Source organism: Alexandromys fortis, unplaced genomic scaffold (assembly GCF_014885135.2).
Source record: "Alexandromys fortis isolate MF-2015 unplaced genomic scaffold, M_Fortis_MF-2015_v1.1 scaffold_274, whole genome shotgun sequence".
NCBI classification, from domain to species: domain Eukaryota; kingdom Metazoa; phylum Chordata; class Mammalia; order Rodentia; family Cricetidae; genus Alexandromys; species Alexandromys fortis.
Window position 1 is genome coordinate 47,744 of NW_026068142.1, and position 13,578 is coordinate 61,321.

The 13,578-nt window shown below is 43.2% G+C and overlaps 1 protein-coding gene across 1 annotated transcript in view; it reads right to left on the reverse strand.

Annotated features, from left to right (window-relative positions):
- LOC126491271 (alcohol dehydrogenase 1) overlaps window positions 1-380 on the reverse strand; it is a 33,222-nt gene extending 32,842 nt beyond the window's left edge. The window contains exon 1 of the mRNA XM_050126834.1: window positions 225-380. Within this exon, the coding sequence (XP_049982791.1) occupies window positions 225-329 (105 nt within the window). The 5' untranslated portion in view covers window positions 330-380. The remainder of the gene's footprint in view (window positions 1-224) is intronic.
- Window positions 381-13,578: the final 13,198 nt, after the last annotated feature.

Consider the following 13,578-nt stretch of genomic DNA (forward strand, 5'->3'; position numbering starts at 1 on the left):
TGCTGCAGAGTTAGTGAGGAAGTGAGGACGGCCCCAGATCTAGAGTCTGTGTGCTCTTGTTAAAGGTATTTAGCAGCAGCCGGGCTGCACAGTCGTGCAGTGCACACCCTGTGCCATAGCACACATCACAATTCCCTTCAGTGCCCGTCATTTCTGAGTTAGAAGTCAGCATCTTTTAGCACGTTAGTGAGAATATATTCCCAACAGCAAGATCTTTTTCTTACTTTTCCGGCTGTGCTCATGCTGTCTGTCCTCGCTGCTGGCAGGAGACTGATGGGTCCCTGTAGGCTCTTCTGTCCTGCAGTGCACTGGGCCAAGGTTGCACACATATTGTTATCTGGAGTGTCAGCTGATGCCACACGTGATCTGGCCTTTAGTCACATGCCCATCAGCTTATTCTCACTGCAAGTTAAGGGGAGGCACTGTTCTGTCTAGGAAACTTTGTTCTGAGGATGTGATGTTGGTGACATTCTGCTTTCATTAGGCTCCACACTTCCTTTTGCATCTATCTCCCCTCCCACGGTTCACTCTTCCCCTCCCTCAGACAGGTTAGAGGTCTGCTTTCCTTTGCTAGGGAAAGCAGTAACTTCAAGTCTACATGGAGCATAGTAAGGAGGACATGAGGCAATGCGGGGCAGATGGGGTGGACAGACAGAGCTTCAGGGGAGGAAGGGTTGGTGTCCATTCTTCTTCAAAGCAGAGAAGCATCCTCAGGCACAGCAAAGGTGCTGAGATCCCTGGTATCTCTGCAGCCCACACTACTGGTCAGCATTGACCAAGGACCTGAGGCAAGCATGGAGCTGGTCCAGTTGGTGACAGCGATGAGTTAGAGACAGACTCCACTCCTGCCAGGAGACAGTGGCTGCAACATGCCCTATCCGTTCTCCTGAGAGAACTTGGGCGTATCTCCTTGCTCTTTGCCGTGGTCTCCTTCTCTGTAAGATAAGGATGTTAGAGTGTCACTTCAACAACTGTGGGGAACGAGTAGAACAGCGCGCACTTGTGCTGATCATGGAGCCACATGGGTAGGGGCAGTTCGGTGAGTTCCAGCTACAACTGGCATGCCTGCATTTCCATTTCCTTTAAGAGTCCCCTGCATATCTATGGATTACACAGTAATGGAAGTGCACAGTTTTCCTACAAGGCACAGATTGGTAAGAAGCTAGTGGATATCTACTATCTTCCCAAACTCGAGTGGGTATCCTCCCTATATTATTTTGTGATATTAAGAGCAACATTACAAGGAAGATTTTCCCAACCTATTTTAGAGGTGAGGTAAGAGAAGTATGGAGATTCCCTAATGCCCTTTCTTTTTTTTTAATATTTATTTTATTTATTATGTATACAATATTCTGTCTGTGTGTATGCCTGCAGGCCAGAAGAGGGCACCAGACACCATTACAGATGGTTATGAGCCACTATGTGGTTGCTGGGAATTGAACTCAGGACCTTTGGAAGAGCAGGCAATGCTCTTAACCTCTGAGCCATCTCTCCAGCCCCCCTAATGCCCTTTCTAAGACAACAAGAATGCAACTGTGGACATGCAGGCTGGTATATCAGAGTTTTATGGTGTGGACACGTAGGCAGATCACTTAACATTAAAGGAAGTGGACCTTGTATTTTAAACAGCTGATCTTCAGGAATATGATTCATATCCCCACCCTCTCTGTCTGTCCCTCTCTCCCTTCCTACTTTCCTTTGCCCGTCCTCACAACTCTGAATGAGCAATGTTGGTAATTCTACTGTCTTTTTGCTAGACTCTGTCACTCATGTGGACTAGGTGTCCAGTTTGGGTTTGGTGTCTAGTTCTGACACTTTCAAGTATATCAAGAGGACTGAGATGTCTCGGGGGTGGACATCTATACTGTCTTGCAAGGTGCCATAAGCTGGTAATCGGTACTGCGAGGACCTTAACACACAGCTCCCTGATTAAGAGACACATGCTCTCTGTACTGCCAAGAGGGCGTGGGGCAGTCCAAAGTTTATTCAGCTCTGTACCCACAAAGGTAGCCTCCATATTTTGTAAAGCCCGAGGAGGGAAAACTATAGAGATGGCCTGAAGCTCAGAAGGCATTCTTTTCAATTTCAGACTTTTCTAGGTCAAAGATTTTGGCAAAGTAACTGTGGTTAATATTTACTTGAAAGTAATTTAGGAAAGAATAGGTAATGTATTTAGACTTTGTGAGCGTGTGTGTAAAGAATCTAGTAGCCTTCAACTACTACCAGCAGCAAAAATATTACTTCCTTGGTTAATGTTCTTAATAAAGACTAACCCAACACCAGACATGGAGAATTTGCATAATATTCTACTTTGACACTGAAGCCAAAGCTGGTGAGAGGGTGACTGTGAACTTTCTTTCCCAGGCTTCGAAGGCATCACCAACTTGGATCCTGATTTTGATGTAAAGAACATGAAGAGAGTGTTGGCAATATTTGTCTCCAAATGTCGCTGTTCAGGGTCTTAGAAATAATGTTAACGATGTTAAAATGCAGAGGCAGGCAGGAATCCTCTGCAGTGTTCTGAGTACCAGCTAAGAAGATTGACATGTGGAGTGGAATTCTGTAGATCATGCAACAAAGGCTTATGAATACCATCCTCCTTACGGTGGTGCAGAAGCAAAAGCACAACAGAATACGGTTACTATGCTGCAGATGACAGAAACCCCACAGACTTAGTAATACAGAATCAGAACACTGTCAAAAATAGACATATTTTGAAAATCATTATATAAGAATTAATGGTAATTTTTCATATCATAGTGCTATTTCTGTTAACTATCATATTATATTAAAATTGCAGCCAAAGTTTTTTTATTTTTCAATTTTTGAGGCAGTGTTTCTCGGAAGCTTTGTAGCTTGTCCTGGAACTAGCTCTTGTAGACCAGGCTGGCCTCAAACTCACAGAGATCTACCTGCCTCTGCTTCCCGAGTGCAGGAATTAAAGGTGTGCGCCACCACCACCCAGCTCACAACCAAAGTTTACCAGGAGGCTGTTTTACTCTACTCAGTTCCTGGGTGAACAGTGTGTTGTGCAGAGAGACCGTGCCTGGATCTGTAGTTTACAGTTTTTTCCCATGGTTTCTTCCAGGGCTTTCAAAGTTTTCAGTCTCAGATTAATACCTTGGGCCCACTTTGAATTGATTTTTGTGTAGGGAAGAAGATGAGGACGGTAGTTTGATTCTGCATATGACTTTATGGTTCTCCTCAAAACATCTCTTGGAGACTGATTTTTCATTTTGTTTTGTTTTCCAGTATATGTTTTCAGCACTTTTGTTAAAATTCAGTTCAGTATATTCAGGTAACTATAAAACAAACAAAAAAACAACAAAACAACAACAAAAAAACCCCACAGATCTCCCCTCATGAGTGTTTCCCATTGCAACCTCTCTGCAGCAGTCCCCACAAGCTCCACAGGCATCTGTTACCAAGCACTACCACAGTTAGCCCCTCACCACTGGCCAGCTCTGTGCTCTTACTTCTTGCCTAGCACAATGCTGCTTTTACACATTTCCCTGTGTCTGCCTTTCAGAAGGATGGCTCTCTGGCTCCTGGGATCCTTTACACTGTGGATTGTGTGCTTCCCATGAACCCCCTCCTCAGGCTGCTGTCCCACTAGGTTAGCCACCTAGACACCGGCTCAGGCAACTGTCACATACTCTCAGCTCACAGCTATGTAGATTCAGTAATGCCTGTCCTTTGTGCTGTGCATCGCCTGTGTTCTCAGCCCCGACCCTGCTACACGATGATATCCAGCCTTACACTTCAGTGTCGTCGTCAGCAGATTTGGTGGGACCCTGTATGATTCCACAAAGGATGATTTGGAAATAGAGCAATTAAATGAGGGGATAATTAACTTACCTGGGATTCATGCAATGTCTAGTATATTCATTATAAGTTTGGAAAATCTTGTTTCATCCCCGAAAAAAAATTGGTTGATATAAGAGCCAAATGTGAGGAATTGACTGATGAGATCCAGGCTGTAGAAAAAGTTACAACTGACAAGTTCCAAGCCGTAGGAAAACTCATTAAAACAGATAATAGAGATATTCAGTTAGAGACGGGGAATTTAAAGGAGAACCAACCCACCATTACATTATGAAATTAGAGAAAAACATCCTAAGGTTATCAAATAACCAGCCTTAATTTATCCAGTCACCAACATGAACAACCACCATCATGGCAGGTATCCTCAGGGCTATGGAAGATCTCACTGAATTCCTGTGGAAAAGGTTAGATTTGAGGAGATGTAAAGAAATGATAGTCTCATATGGTATGCATTCACCCTTTGTGAAGCAGATGTTAAATTCATGGGCAACTAATAACAGAATTATCCCACAAGGTTGGGAAGACTTGGTTACAGCAGTATTGGAACCTGATCCACAATTACAATGGAGGACCTGGGGGAAAGATGAGGCTAAGATCATTGAAAAACAAAGGAGGCCTAGAGGTATTGAAATATCCCAAGACCAACTTCTGCGGGAGGGTGATTATGTTGGTGTACAAAGACAATCTATATATGAAGAGCACACCTTGGCTCTCTGGCATCCAGCAGCTTTGGATGCTTGAGACAGAGTTCAAGAAGTCAGAAAGAGAACTGAGTCATTTACTAAATGTATGCAAGGCCCAAAAGAAACCTTCACTGGTTTTATTACAAATGTTGAGTTCAGCTATAAATAGAATGATAACAATTCCAGAAACTAGACAAATACTGACTGAATCTTTGGCTTTTGAAAAGGCTAATTTACAATTTAAAAAAAAGGGTGATCAGCACCCACAGAGTAATGGATCTGAGATATAGTTGATGTCAACGCTCATAACCGTGATGGTACTTGGATAGCAGTGGTGATTTCCAAAGGCTTGAAGAAAACTCAAAATATCATATGTTTTAATTGTGATGAACAAGGTTACCTAAAAAGGGATTGTAGGCAAGGCATTTCTAGAAAGAGTGTTTTTTTTTTTTTTTCTATCAGTAATTCAAACAGAATGATCCTGCCTTCTGGACTGTGGATAAGTGTGGCAAAGGTCAACATTGGGCCAATGAATGGAGTTCAACAAGGGGCAGACTAGGTAACATTTTAACATTGGGAAATAACTCGGTGGAAGGGCTATCACAGGCCCCCATGTAAAATGGGTTTAATTATTATCTGTCACCATGGGGGAAACTCTTCCACCAAGAAATTAAACGACCTAATGACTATGGTAGAGAAAAAAACACACTGCCCTGGATGACAGAACAGCTTTAGAAGATAAAATACAATGGACTAAGGGCAATGCAGAGCTATGTGGGTGTCTCCCTGTTGGGTTCCCTCCAGGGTTTGGCTCACTGAGGACAAGTCCAAAAGCACTGTTAATGTTAAGATTCAATTATTTTGCTACTGAATGTAGCTGGAATCTCACATACATTTATGATGGAGATTCACTATATGGCCTTTAGTAGTGTGTTTATATTGCAAGCCTTAAAAAAAAAATTTGCCTGGAGCGACCTCTACAGTAGCAGCTACAAGGGAGTGGCCTACTATTGCTGAAAGTCAGGATAGAAAGTGAATTAGATACAAAACTTTGGACTCACCAAGAAGGACAGATAATGGAATATTTTCTCTGCATTTGTCAAATACAAGTGGACCGGACATTGTTAATGTAATTCTTGCCTACATATATTTGGTATATAGTTATTATTCTTATTGTATATAATTTTTCTATGTTAGTTAAGACCTTTGCTTTTTATTTAGACAAAAAGGGGGGGACTGTTTTGTGATATTTTGATTGTGTTCTGACAAATAAAGCTTGCTTGGAATCAGAGCTCGGAGTCAGCCAGTAGCTGACCTAAATTAGCCATAGAGGTTTGGAGGCGTGTAGACAGAGAGGGGAAAGGAAGTAGTAAGGAGAGGCAGAGAGAGTACCTCTGCCCTTTTGAATGGAGGAACAGTAGAGATAGGAGGTGGCTGGTGGCTGTTCCCTGATTCTCTGATTTTCAGGTTCCTACCCCAACATCTGACTCCTGATTTTTTAATGATAAAGATTAATTAGATTAATTCTGCCAATACCCTCCCAGTCCTACTTCTTACAGACATGTCACCTCTACTTCCTCACCTGTTACCACAATTGCTGGATCTCTAGTTCTGTCTCTCCTCCGAGTGTGAACTTCTCCAATCTGCTCTCTTTCCCACTTCTGCATTGAACATTCATCCATCAAAGTGACATTGCAAACTGTGGTATTTCACACAATATATATCTCAAAACAGCTTTACATAAAAACACTTATTGTAATGAGTCATTGATCTGGTTCAAGGTTTTTGGTTTCTGAAGCACCATTAAGTACAGGACTATTGCTGAGACCCATCTCAAATATCCTGCTGTTGCCCAGAGTCAGGGTGACCTTATGGCTGGGCAGCTTATCTGGGGGTAGGATCTTCTCAAGCGTCTGGCCACCACTCACCTACCTGCCCTTGGCACCAGGTGTTTGCAGCCCCTGCTCTTCAGAGCCCCACTCAGCAACCACATGCTACAGCACCCTCCATAGTTGCCATGGCTACTGCATATCTAGTTTGGCTTCTCCAAACTAGCAAGCAGCACTGCTCCGCCATATATTTCTTCAATTTCATAAGACAACTTTTTAAAAGCACCTTCCCATGAAACCTGCCCCCTTTTCATTGTTCTGGAGATGCTGCACACTTTCAGGCTCATCCTCTGCTGATGTGTCTCCCCTCAAAGACTCTGTGGGTCTGAGTGACTTCACGGTCCGGCGGTCCAGCAAGGGCAAGTGGCTACCACCATCTTGCATGAAGTCCCCCTTTGAGTGTTTTGTCTGGCATTCTGGTTCAATTCCCGCTCAACGCAACCACTGTAGGCTATAATTTATCAAGGAGTCAGTTGCCTTTCTTAAACTTCCTGTATTTCGCTGTGGCTTTTCACATCGTTGGGGGTGGAAGCCTGCCCCACTTTCATGCTGAGTGTCTTCCCTGGAGTGCCTGTTGTTGTGATAGAACACTCTGACCATAAACACCTTGGGGAGTAAAGGGTTTATTTCATCTAACAGTTTGTAGTCCATCATTCAAAGAAGTCAAGGCAGTATCAAGACAGGAACTGTAATAAAAGCCATGGAGGAGTGCTGCTTTACTGGATTGCTCTCCAAAGCTCTCTCAACCTTCTTTTTTGTACTACTCAGGACCATTGGCACTCCCTACAGTGAGCTGGGCCCTCCCTCCCACAACAATCACTAATTAAGAAAATGATTCCTGGACTTGCCTATAAGCCAATCCAGTGGGTCATTTTCTCAATAAAGGTTCCCTTTTTCCAAATGACCCTAGCTTGTCTCAAGTTGTCATGAAAGTAGCCAGCACACTGAGAATTTTCTTTAGAAAGCTTTCTCCCCTCCCGGTCCCACTTCCATTTAGCTCTATAGGCTCCCCTTGCCAGGCTACAGCTGAACACTATTTCTAATTTTCTCTGAGTTTACTTTGTGTTTCTCCATGCTTTTTAGCTTCCCCATTTCCCCTTCTTCTTTTTCTGATCCCTACTGTTTTTTTCTCTTTGGAATATAGTTTTTTTTTCCCACCTCCTAACCCCGAACACTTCTCATTCACCATTGGTAGAGAAGACTTCTAACCCATTGTCTTAATACAGAACTCAATTTCAGTTAATTTCTGGAGAGAGTTCTAGAGGGAAGAACAACTTTCGGGGAAATCAGCAGTTAGTAGTGGAGAAATGAAGAGGAACCTGAGAAGTCCAAGGGGTTAAATAACCAGAATCTCCAAGAGAACTGGAGAGTAAAGAAACTGAAGAGAAGCACACACTGGAGGTTATTAATAACCACGAAAGGAGGATGCGCCTGCAGCTAAGGCTGGGGGCCAGACAGGGTGAAAAAGGAGAAATCCCTCTTTGGAGAATGAAGGGAAGGAAGCAGGGAGTAACTGGGAAACAGGCCATCCTAAGCTGGGGTTTTCTTTTTTTTTTTTATTTATTAAAGATTTTTGTCTCTTCCCCACCGCCGCCTCCCCTTTCCCTCCCCCTCCCCCAATCAAGTCCCCCTCCCTCGTCAGCCCAAAGAGCAATCAGGGTTCCCTGCCCTGTGGGAAGTCCAAGGACCACCCACCTCCATTCAGGTCTAGTAAGGTGAGCATCCAAACTGCCTAGGCTCCCACGAAACCAATAGGTACAGTAGGATCAAAAACCCATTCTAAGCTGGGGTTTTCATGGCAGTTAGTGGCCTGTGCAAAAGTGAGAGCATCAGGGTATCCTACTGAGAGTAGGTGTTGGAGAAGGGGCAGCCTGAAGACATGGGGCCCCAGAAGTGGAGGGTAGGGGTATTTAGCCCTCTAGACACACCTGATGTGTGGTCATGGGATGTGAGTATGGGCTGAAGTTAAAGCAAATGAATACAAATGCTAATTGCCCTATTCTCCTGCTATCTCCCCCACTCTACCCTTTTGGAGTGTGGGTGGTGTGAAAGAACATAGCCCCCAAAGAGAATCACACTTGGAAGACATGTGTCACTGTGGAGGCAGGCTTTGAGGTCTCATATATGCTCAAGATGCCACCCAGTATCTTAGACCACTTCCTGTTGCCTGTTCAGGATGTAGACCTCTCACTACCTTGCCAGCACCTGAACCTCTGAAACTGTAAGCCAGCTCTAATTAAATATTCCCCTTTATAAGAGTTGTCATGGTCGTTGTGTCTCTTCACAGCAATAGAAACCTCAAAACATGGAGTGAGCTCTATGCTGCTTGGTAAATGCCGTTGAGATCTGGCTTCCCTAACAGTTCTGCCAATAAGCAACATTAGCGAAATCTGAAGGTGTCAGGAGAGGGGAGGGAATGTCTTTTCCATTTTTCAGTGCTATATTTTCTTGACATAACATTAGCTTCATCTGGCAACTACTTTGAGCCCTGCAGATGCTAACCTTGCCTTCTACCCTCAGAGAGATGCACAGGAGCTGGGTTACAATTCTCTTGACAGAATAAATATGAGATGTGCCCCCTCCCACTGTGTGACCCACTTCCATGTCAGCAGCATACGGACACAGAGGCTGGACAATGGTTGGGAGCCCCAGTTTGTTCCAGCACGGGACGCTATGAGGAAATTTGCTTGCTTAGTAACCACAGGCTAGCCTATTTTGCCAAAGGTCTTCACCCCAAATCCCTGTGGCCTTTCTCTGGAAATTTCCACCACTTTGTTTTTCCCCCCAATTTTCAAGGGACTTAATGGTCTCAGTGTTCTGAGTGACTTCATCATGTGGCATTTTGGCCCTCTACAATACCCATAATTTTGAATTTAATCTACTTTATTTTGATTGCTGAGTTTTCGTACTGAACTTTGACATATTGATGGTTCTTGGCACTGGTAGCCCTCACAGAAACAGACTTTCAAGTAAACACATGTGTTTACACAGATGGACATAATGATTTAATAATGGTTAATATTTGCCAAACTAGCACTGCAGTGAGCCTGTTTATATGGCTTGAGAAGACAGGGAAGAATCTAGAAGGACCAGCAGAGGAGAAGCCAATGGAGATGAGTGGCCGAGCCCTGTCTCCCCACTTCATTACTGGTGTGAGAGAGTTTGGCTCTGAAGAGTTGTGCTCCCCATTTCCTTCATGTAGAGATTCCTAGAGCACTTCCGTGGTATTTGAAACATAGTAGCTTCTTTTGAACTGGTGTATTACACCGTCACCAAAAATGTTATTGCACACACACACACACACATATAGAGCTATGAAATTTGTTTTTAAATCTATCTTCCTTCCTTCCTCCCTCTCTCCCTTTTTTCCTTCTTTTTTTCTTTCTTTCCTTCCTTCCTTCTTTCTTTCAAGACAGGGTTTTTCTGTGTAGCCGTGGAGCCTGTCCTGGAACTAGCTCTTGTAGACCAGGCTGGCCTCGAACTCACAGAGATCCGTCTGCCTCTGCCTCCCTAGTGCTGGGATTAAAGGCGTGAGCCACCCCACCCCCCCACCGCGTTATTACTTTAGTTTCAAGTCCTCAGAGCACTTTTATTGTCTTTATCTTCAGCTATTTTCTTTTTTTATTTTTTTAAATTTATTTATTTATTTATTGAAGATTTCTGTCTCTTCCCCGCCACTGCCTCCCATTTCCCTCCCCCTCCCTCGTCAGCCCAAAGATCAATCAGGGTCCCTGCCCTGTGGGAAGTCCAAGGACCACCCACCTCCATCCAGGTCTAGTAAGGTGAGCCTATAATTCGTGATCCTAGAGAAGCTAAATAAGAAGGAGAACCCAAAGAAAAACATATAGGCATCCTCCTGAATATTAACCTTCATCAGGCGATGAAAGGAGACAGAGACAGAGACCCACATTGGAGCACCGGACTGAAACCTCAAGGTCCAAATCAGGAGCAGAAGGAGAGAGAGCGCGAGCAAGGAACTCAGGACCGCGAGAGGTGCACCCACACACTGAGACAACGGGGATGTTCTATCAGGAACTCACCAAGGCCAGCTGGCCTGGGTCTGAAAAAGCCTGGGATAAAACCGGACTCGCTGAACATAGCGGACAATAAGGACTACTATCTTCCGCTATTTTCAACCCTTCCAGCTTTCACTTCATTGGCACTATGCAAGCACACATATGCATGGTGTTCTCTGTGGTTTCTTACTGAAGAACAGTGACATCTGCTTTCCCACTTCTTCCTGGCTTTCCCCAAAGCCAGTGCTGTCTGGGTTTAATCTCATTATCTTGATGCTTATCTCGCATCTCTAAGTACAGCGTGTCCAGCAGAAATCTGATTTCCCTTTGGCATTTCTAATGTCATCTTGGAGGAGCTGGATTTGTGACGTTAGGGGCAGACCCTGCAGCCCTTCCTTTTCCTAACTGAGCAACAGAGCACGTGGTTGCAACCATGAAAATGATGTTGCAAACCAACCTTGCCGTTTACATTGCCTTTCCCCTATAATCAAGTGTTTACTTAAAGCTTTATCTTAGGTTTGCTTAATAGCTATGAATAACTTAATTCCCAAAGCATCACCAGCATCTGAGTGTCCTTTCAGTAGCCTGCCAATTTGTCTGTCGAGAAGTCCCTGCTGGTGTCTCGGCTGGCTCAATAAGGCTGTGTGTCTGCATCTGCACCACACCTGCTGTGTTGCTGTCTCAAGAGTGTGTTAACACATTAGAAAATTACAGGCATTTGTTTTCTTGCTGTTTGGGAAGCCAGACGTCCGAACTTTCTATCACTGGGTTAGAGAGTGTGGCTGAGTGGCGCTCTCTCCAGAGTCTAGAGCAAGGAAATTTTTTGAGCCCTTCCCATATTCTACGGTTGCTTGCACTACTTAGGTTGTTATTGCACGCCAATTCCTTTCCTAGCTGTCCTTAGAAACTTTTAGAGCATTCTGTTTAGATCTGTAACAATGTGCTTTGGGTGGACACACACGCACACACATATTAGCAGTTTCACTGTGATTGACATCTGAGAAAATAATGGCACGAAATAGGAAAACTGGAAAAGGAGATAATCACATTTAATGTAAGTCGTATGTGGCGCTAGGGCATTAACAAAGGAAACAAGGCCCAAAGGCAGAACTGAACAATAATGTACTTAGTAAATTATGAAAATATGACGAAGCAGATGTGCTTGAGCCTGGGTAATTAAATGGGTAAAGTGATGATCTTTCTATCCATCTGTTTACCAAAACTAGCTAGCCAGATCACATTATTCTGTTTACTCAGAGAACTCCAACTGACACAGAAGAAAATAGCAATAAAACTTAAATCCAAATCCAGCTGGAGAGCCTATTAAATTCCTGAATCCTCCCATAGTAGGAGAGAAGCAACACCCATTTCTTGACTTAACATATATATAGCTTAATTTCTGGTATCCTGAGCAAGATGTCAGGCATCCAACAAAAGTTAATTAAAAAATATAAGAAAATATTATCCTGCCGGGTGGTGGTGGCACACGCCTTTAATCCCAGCACTCGGGAGGCAGAGGCAGGCGGATCTCTGTGAGTTTGAGACCAGCCTGGTCTACAAGAGCTAGTTCCAGGACAGGCTCCAAAACCACAGAGAAACCCTGTCTCGAAAAACCAAAAAAAAAAAAAAATATATCCTTTATAATAGGTAAATCAATCCAAATAGCTATATGTGATTCATAGATTGCAAGATTTGACAAAGACTTGAAAATAATCATTAATATTATGTTAAAAAGAAGGAAAAACAAATGACTCACAGGACCATGTTGGGGAATTTCATTATCACAACGGAGATATAAAGCAGTCAAATGGGAGTGTAGTACGAATTTTAATTCACTGTACTGCAGATGAATTATTCCTTTGGCGATTCTATGGAAACACTGAGCACAGCAAAGGAAAGTAAAAAAGAAATGGAAATATAGAAATTATATAAAATGAATGACAAAAAGAAAATAGATAGGAAAAGATCACAGAATCCTGAGTTAAAGGACGTCAAATGGTCTAATATCTAAGAAACAAAGAGTCCCAGCCAATCTGAATGCAGAACTATAGAGCCCAGTTCTAACTGATGTATGTACAATACAACTCCTGCACCGTAAGCTCAGAGAATATTGTGGAAAAGAAGGCAGAAAGTTTGTAAGAGCCAGAAGATCAGAGAGTTTTCTGTGAGGCTGTGTCACCTACTAATGTCAGAAGACGCGCCCATAAAGCATCACTAATATGACTGTCTAAACATGAGCTGAACAAGGACAACAGTAGACTGGCTAAAGGGGATGGGAGCAAAGACCACGCAGGCTCAAATCTACACAAGGAGCTCCAGTCATGAAAAGAATGCCGAGAGAGGGAGAAAGAAGTCTTCCCAAGAAAAAGCACACTGACTGATTATTCAGTACCCAATGGTCAGTACTGAAAATACACCTACAAGTAGCATTATATGAATCCAGCAGGTTATATTTAGGAAAACAGCTGTGTGTGTGCTGCAGAATATTTATCTAACTATGCAAAGATTGCTGCATTTGCTTAATTATGTAAAGATGTATTGCTGTTTCTCCTGACCTGACTAAGGCACCTGATTGTTCTAATCAAAAGCTGAATGGCCAATAGCAAGGGAGGAGGCATAGGTAGAACTTGCAGTCAGGGAAAGTAGGAGGAAGAATTTAGGCTCAGGAAAGAAAGAAAAAGAGATGACAGGGAGACGTCAGGGGCCAGTCAGTCAGATATGGAGGAAGCAAGAAAGTAGGGCATACAGAATGAGAAAAAGGTAAAAATACCCGACGCAAAATGTAGATGAATAGAGACGGGTTAAGTTAAGTTAAAAGAGCTAGTGGGACAATCCTAAGCTAAGACTGAGCATTCATAATAAATAATGAGTATTCATGTCTTTATTTGGGAGCTGGTTGGTAGCCCAAAGAAAATGTCAACTACAGTTTGTGTATGTGTGTGTATGTGTGCATGCGTGTATGTGCATAGAGCTATGTATGTGCATGTATATTTACATGTAACTGAAAGAGTGGCCATGAATTTGAAAAAGAGCAATGGGATATGGAGGGGTTTTGAAAGAGGAAAGGGAAGAGGGAGAATGATGTAATTATAATCTCAAAAATAGGAAAAGATTTTGTATAAAAGAGTTCCAGAAGAAAAGCAATTTTAGAAAGGATAGGAAATA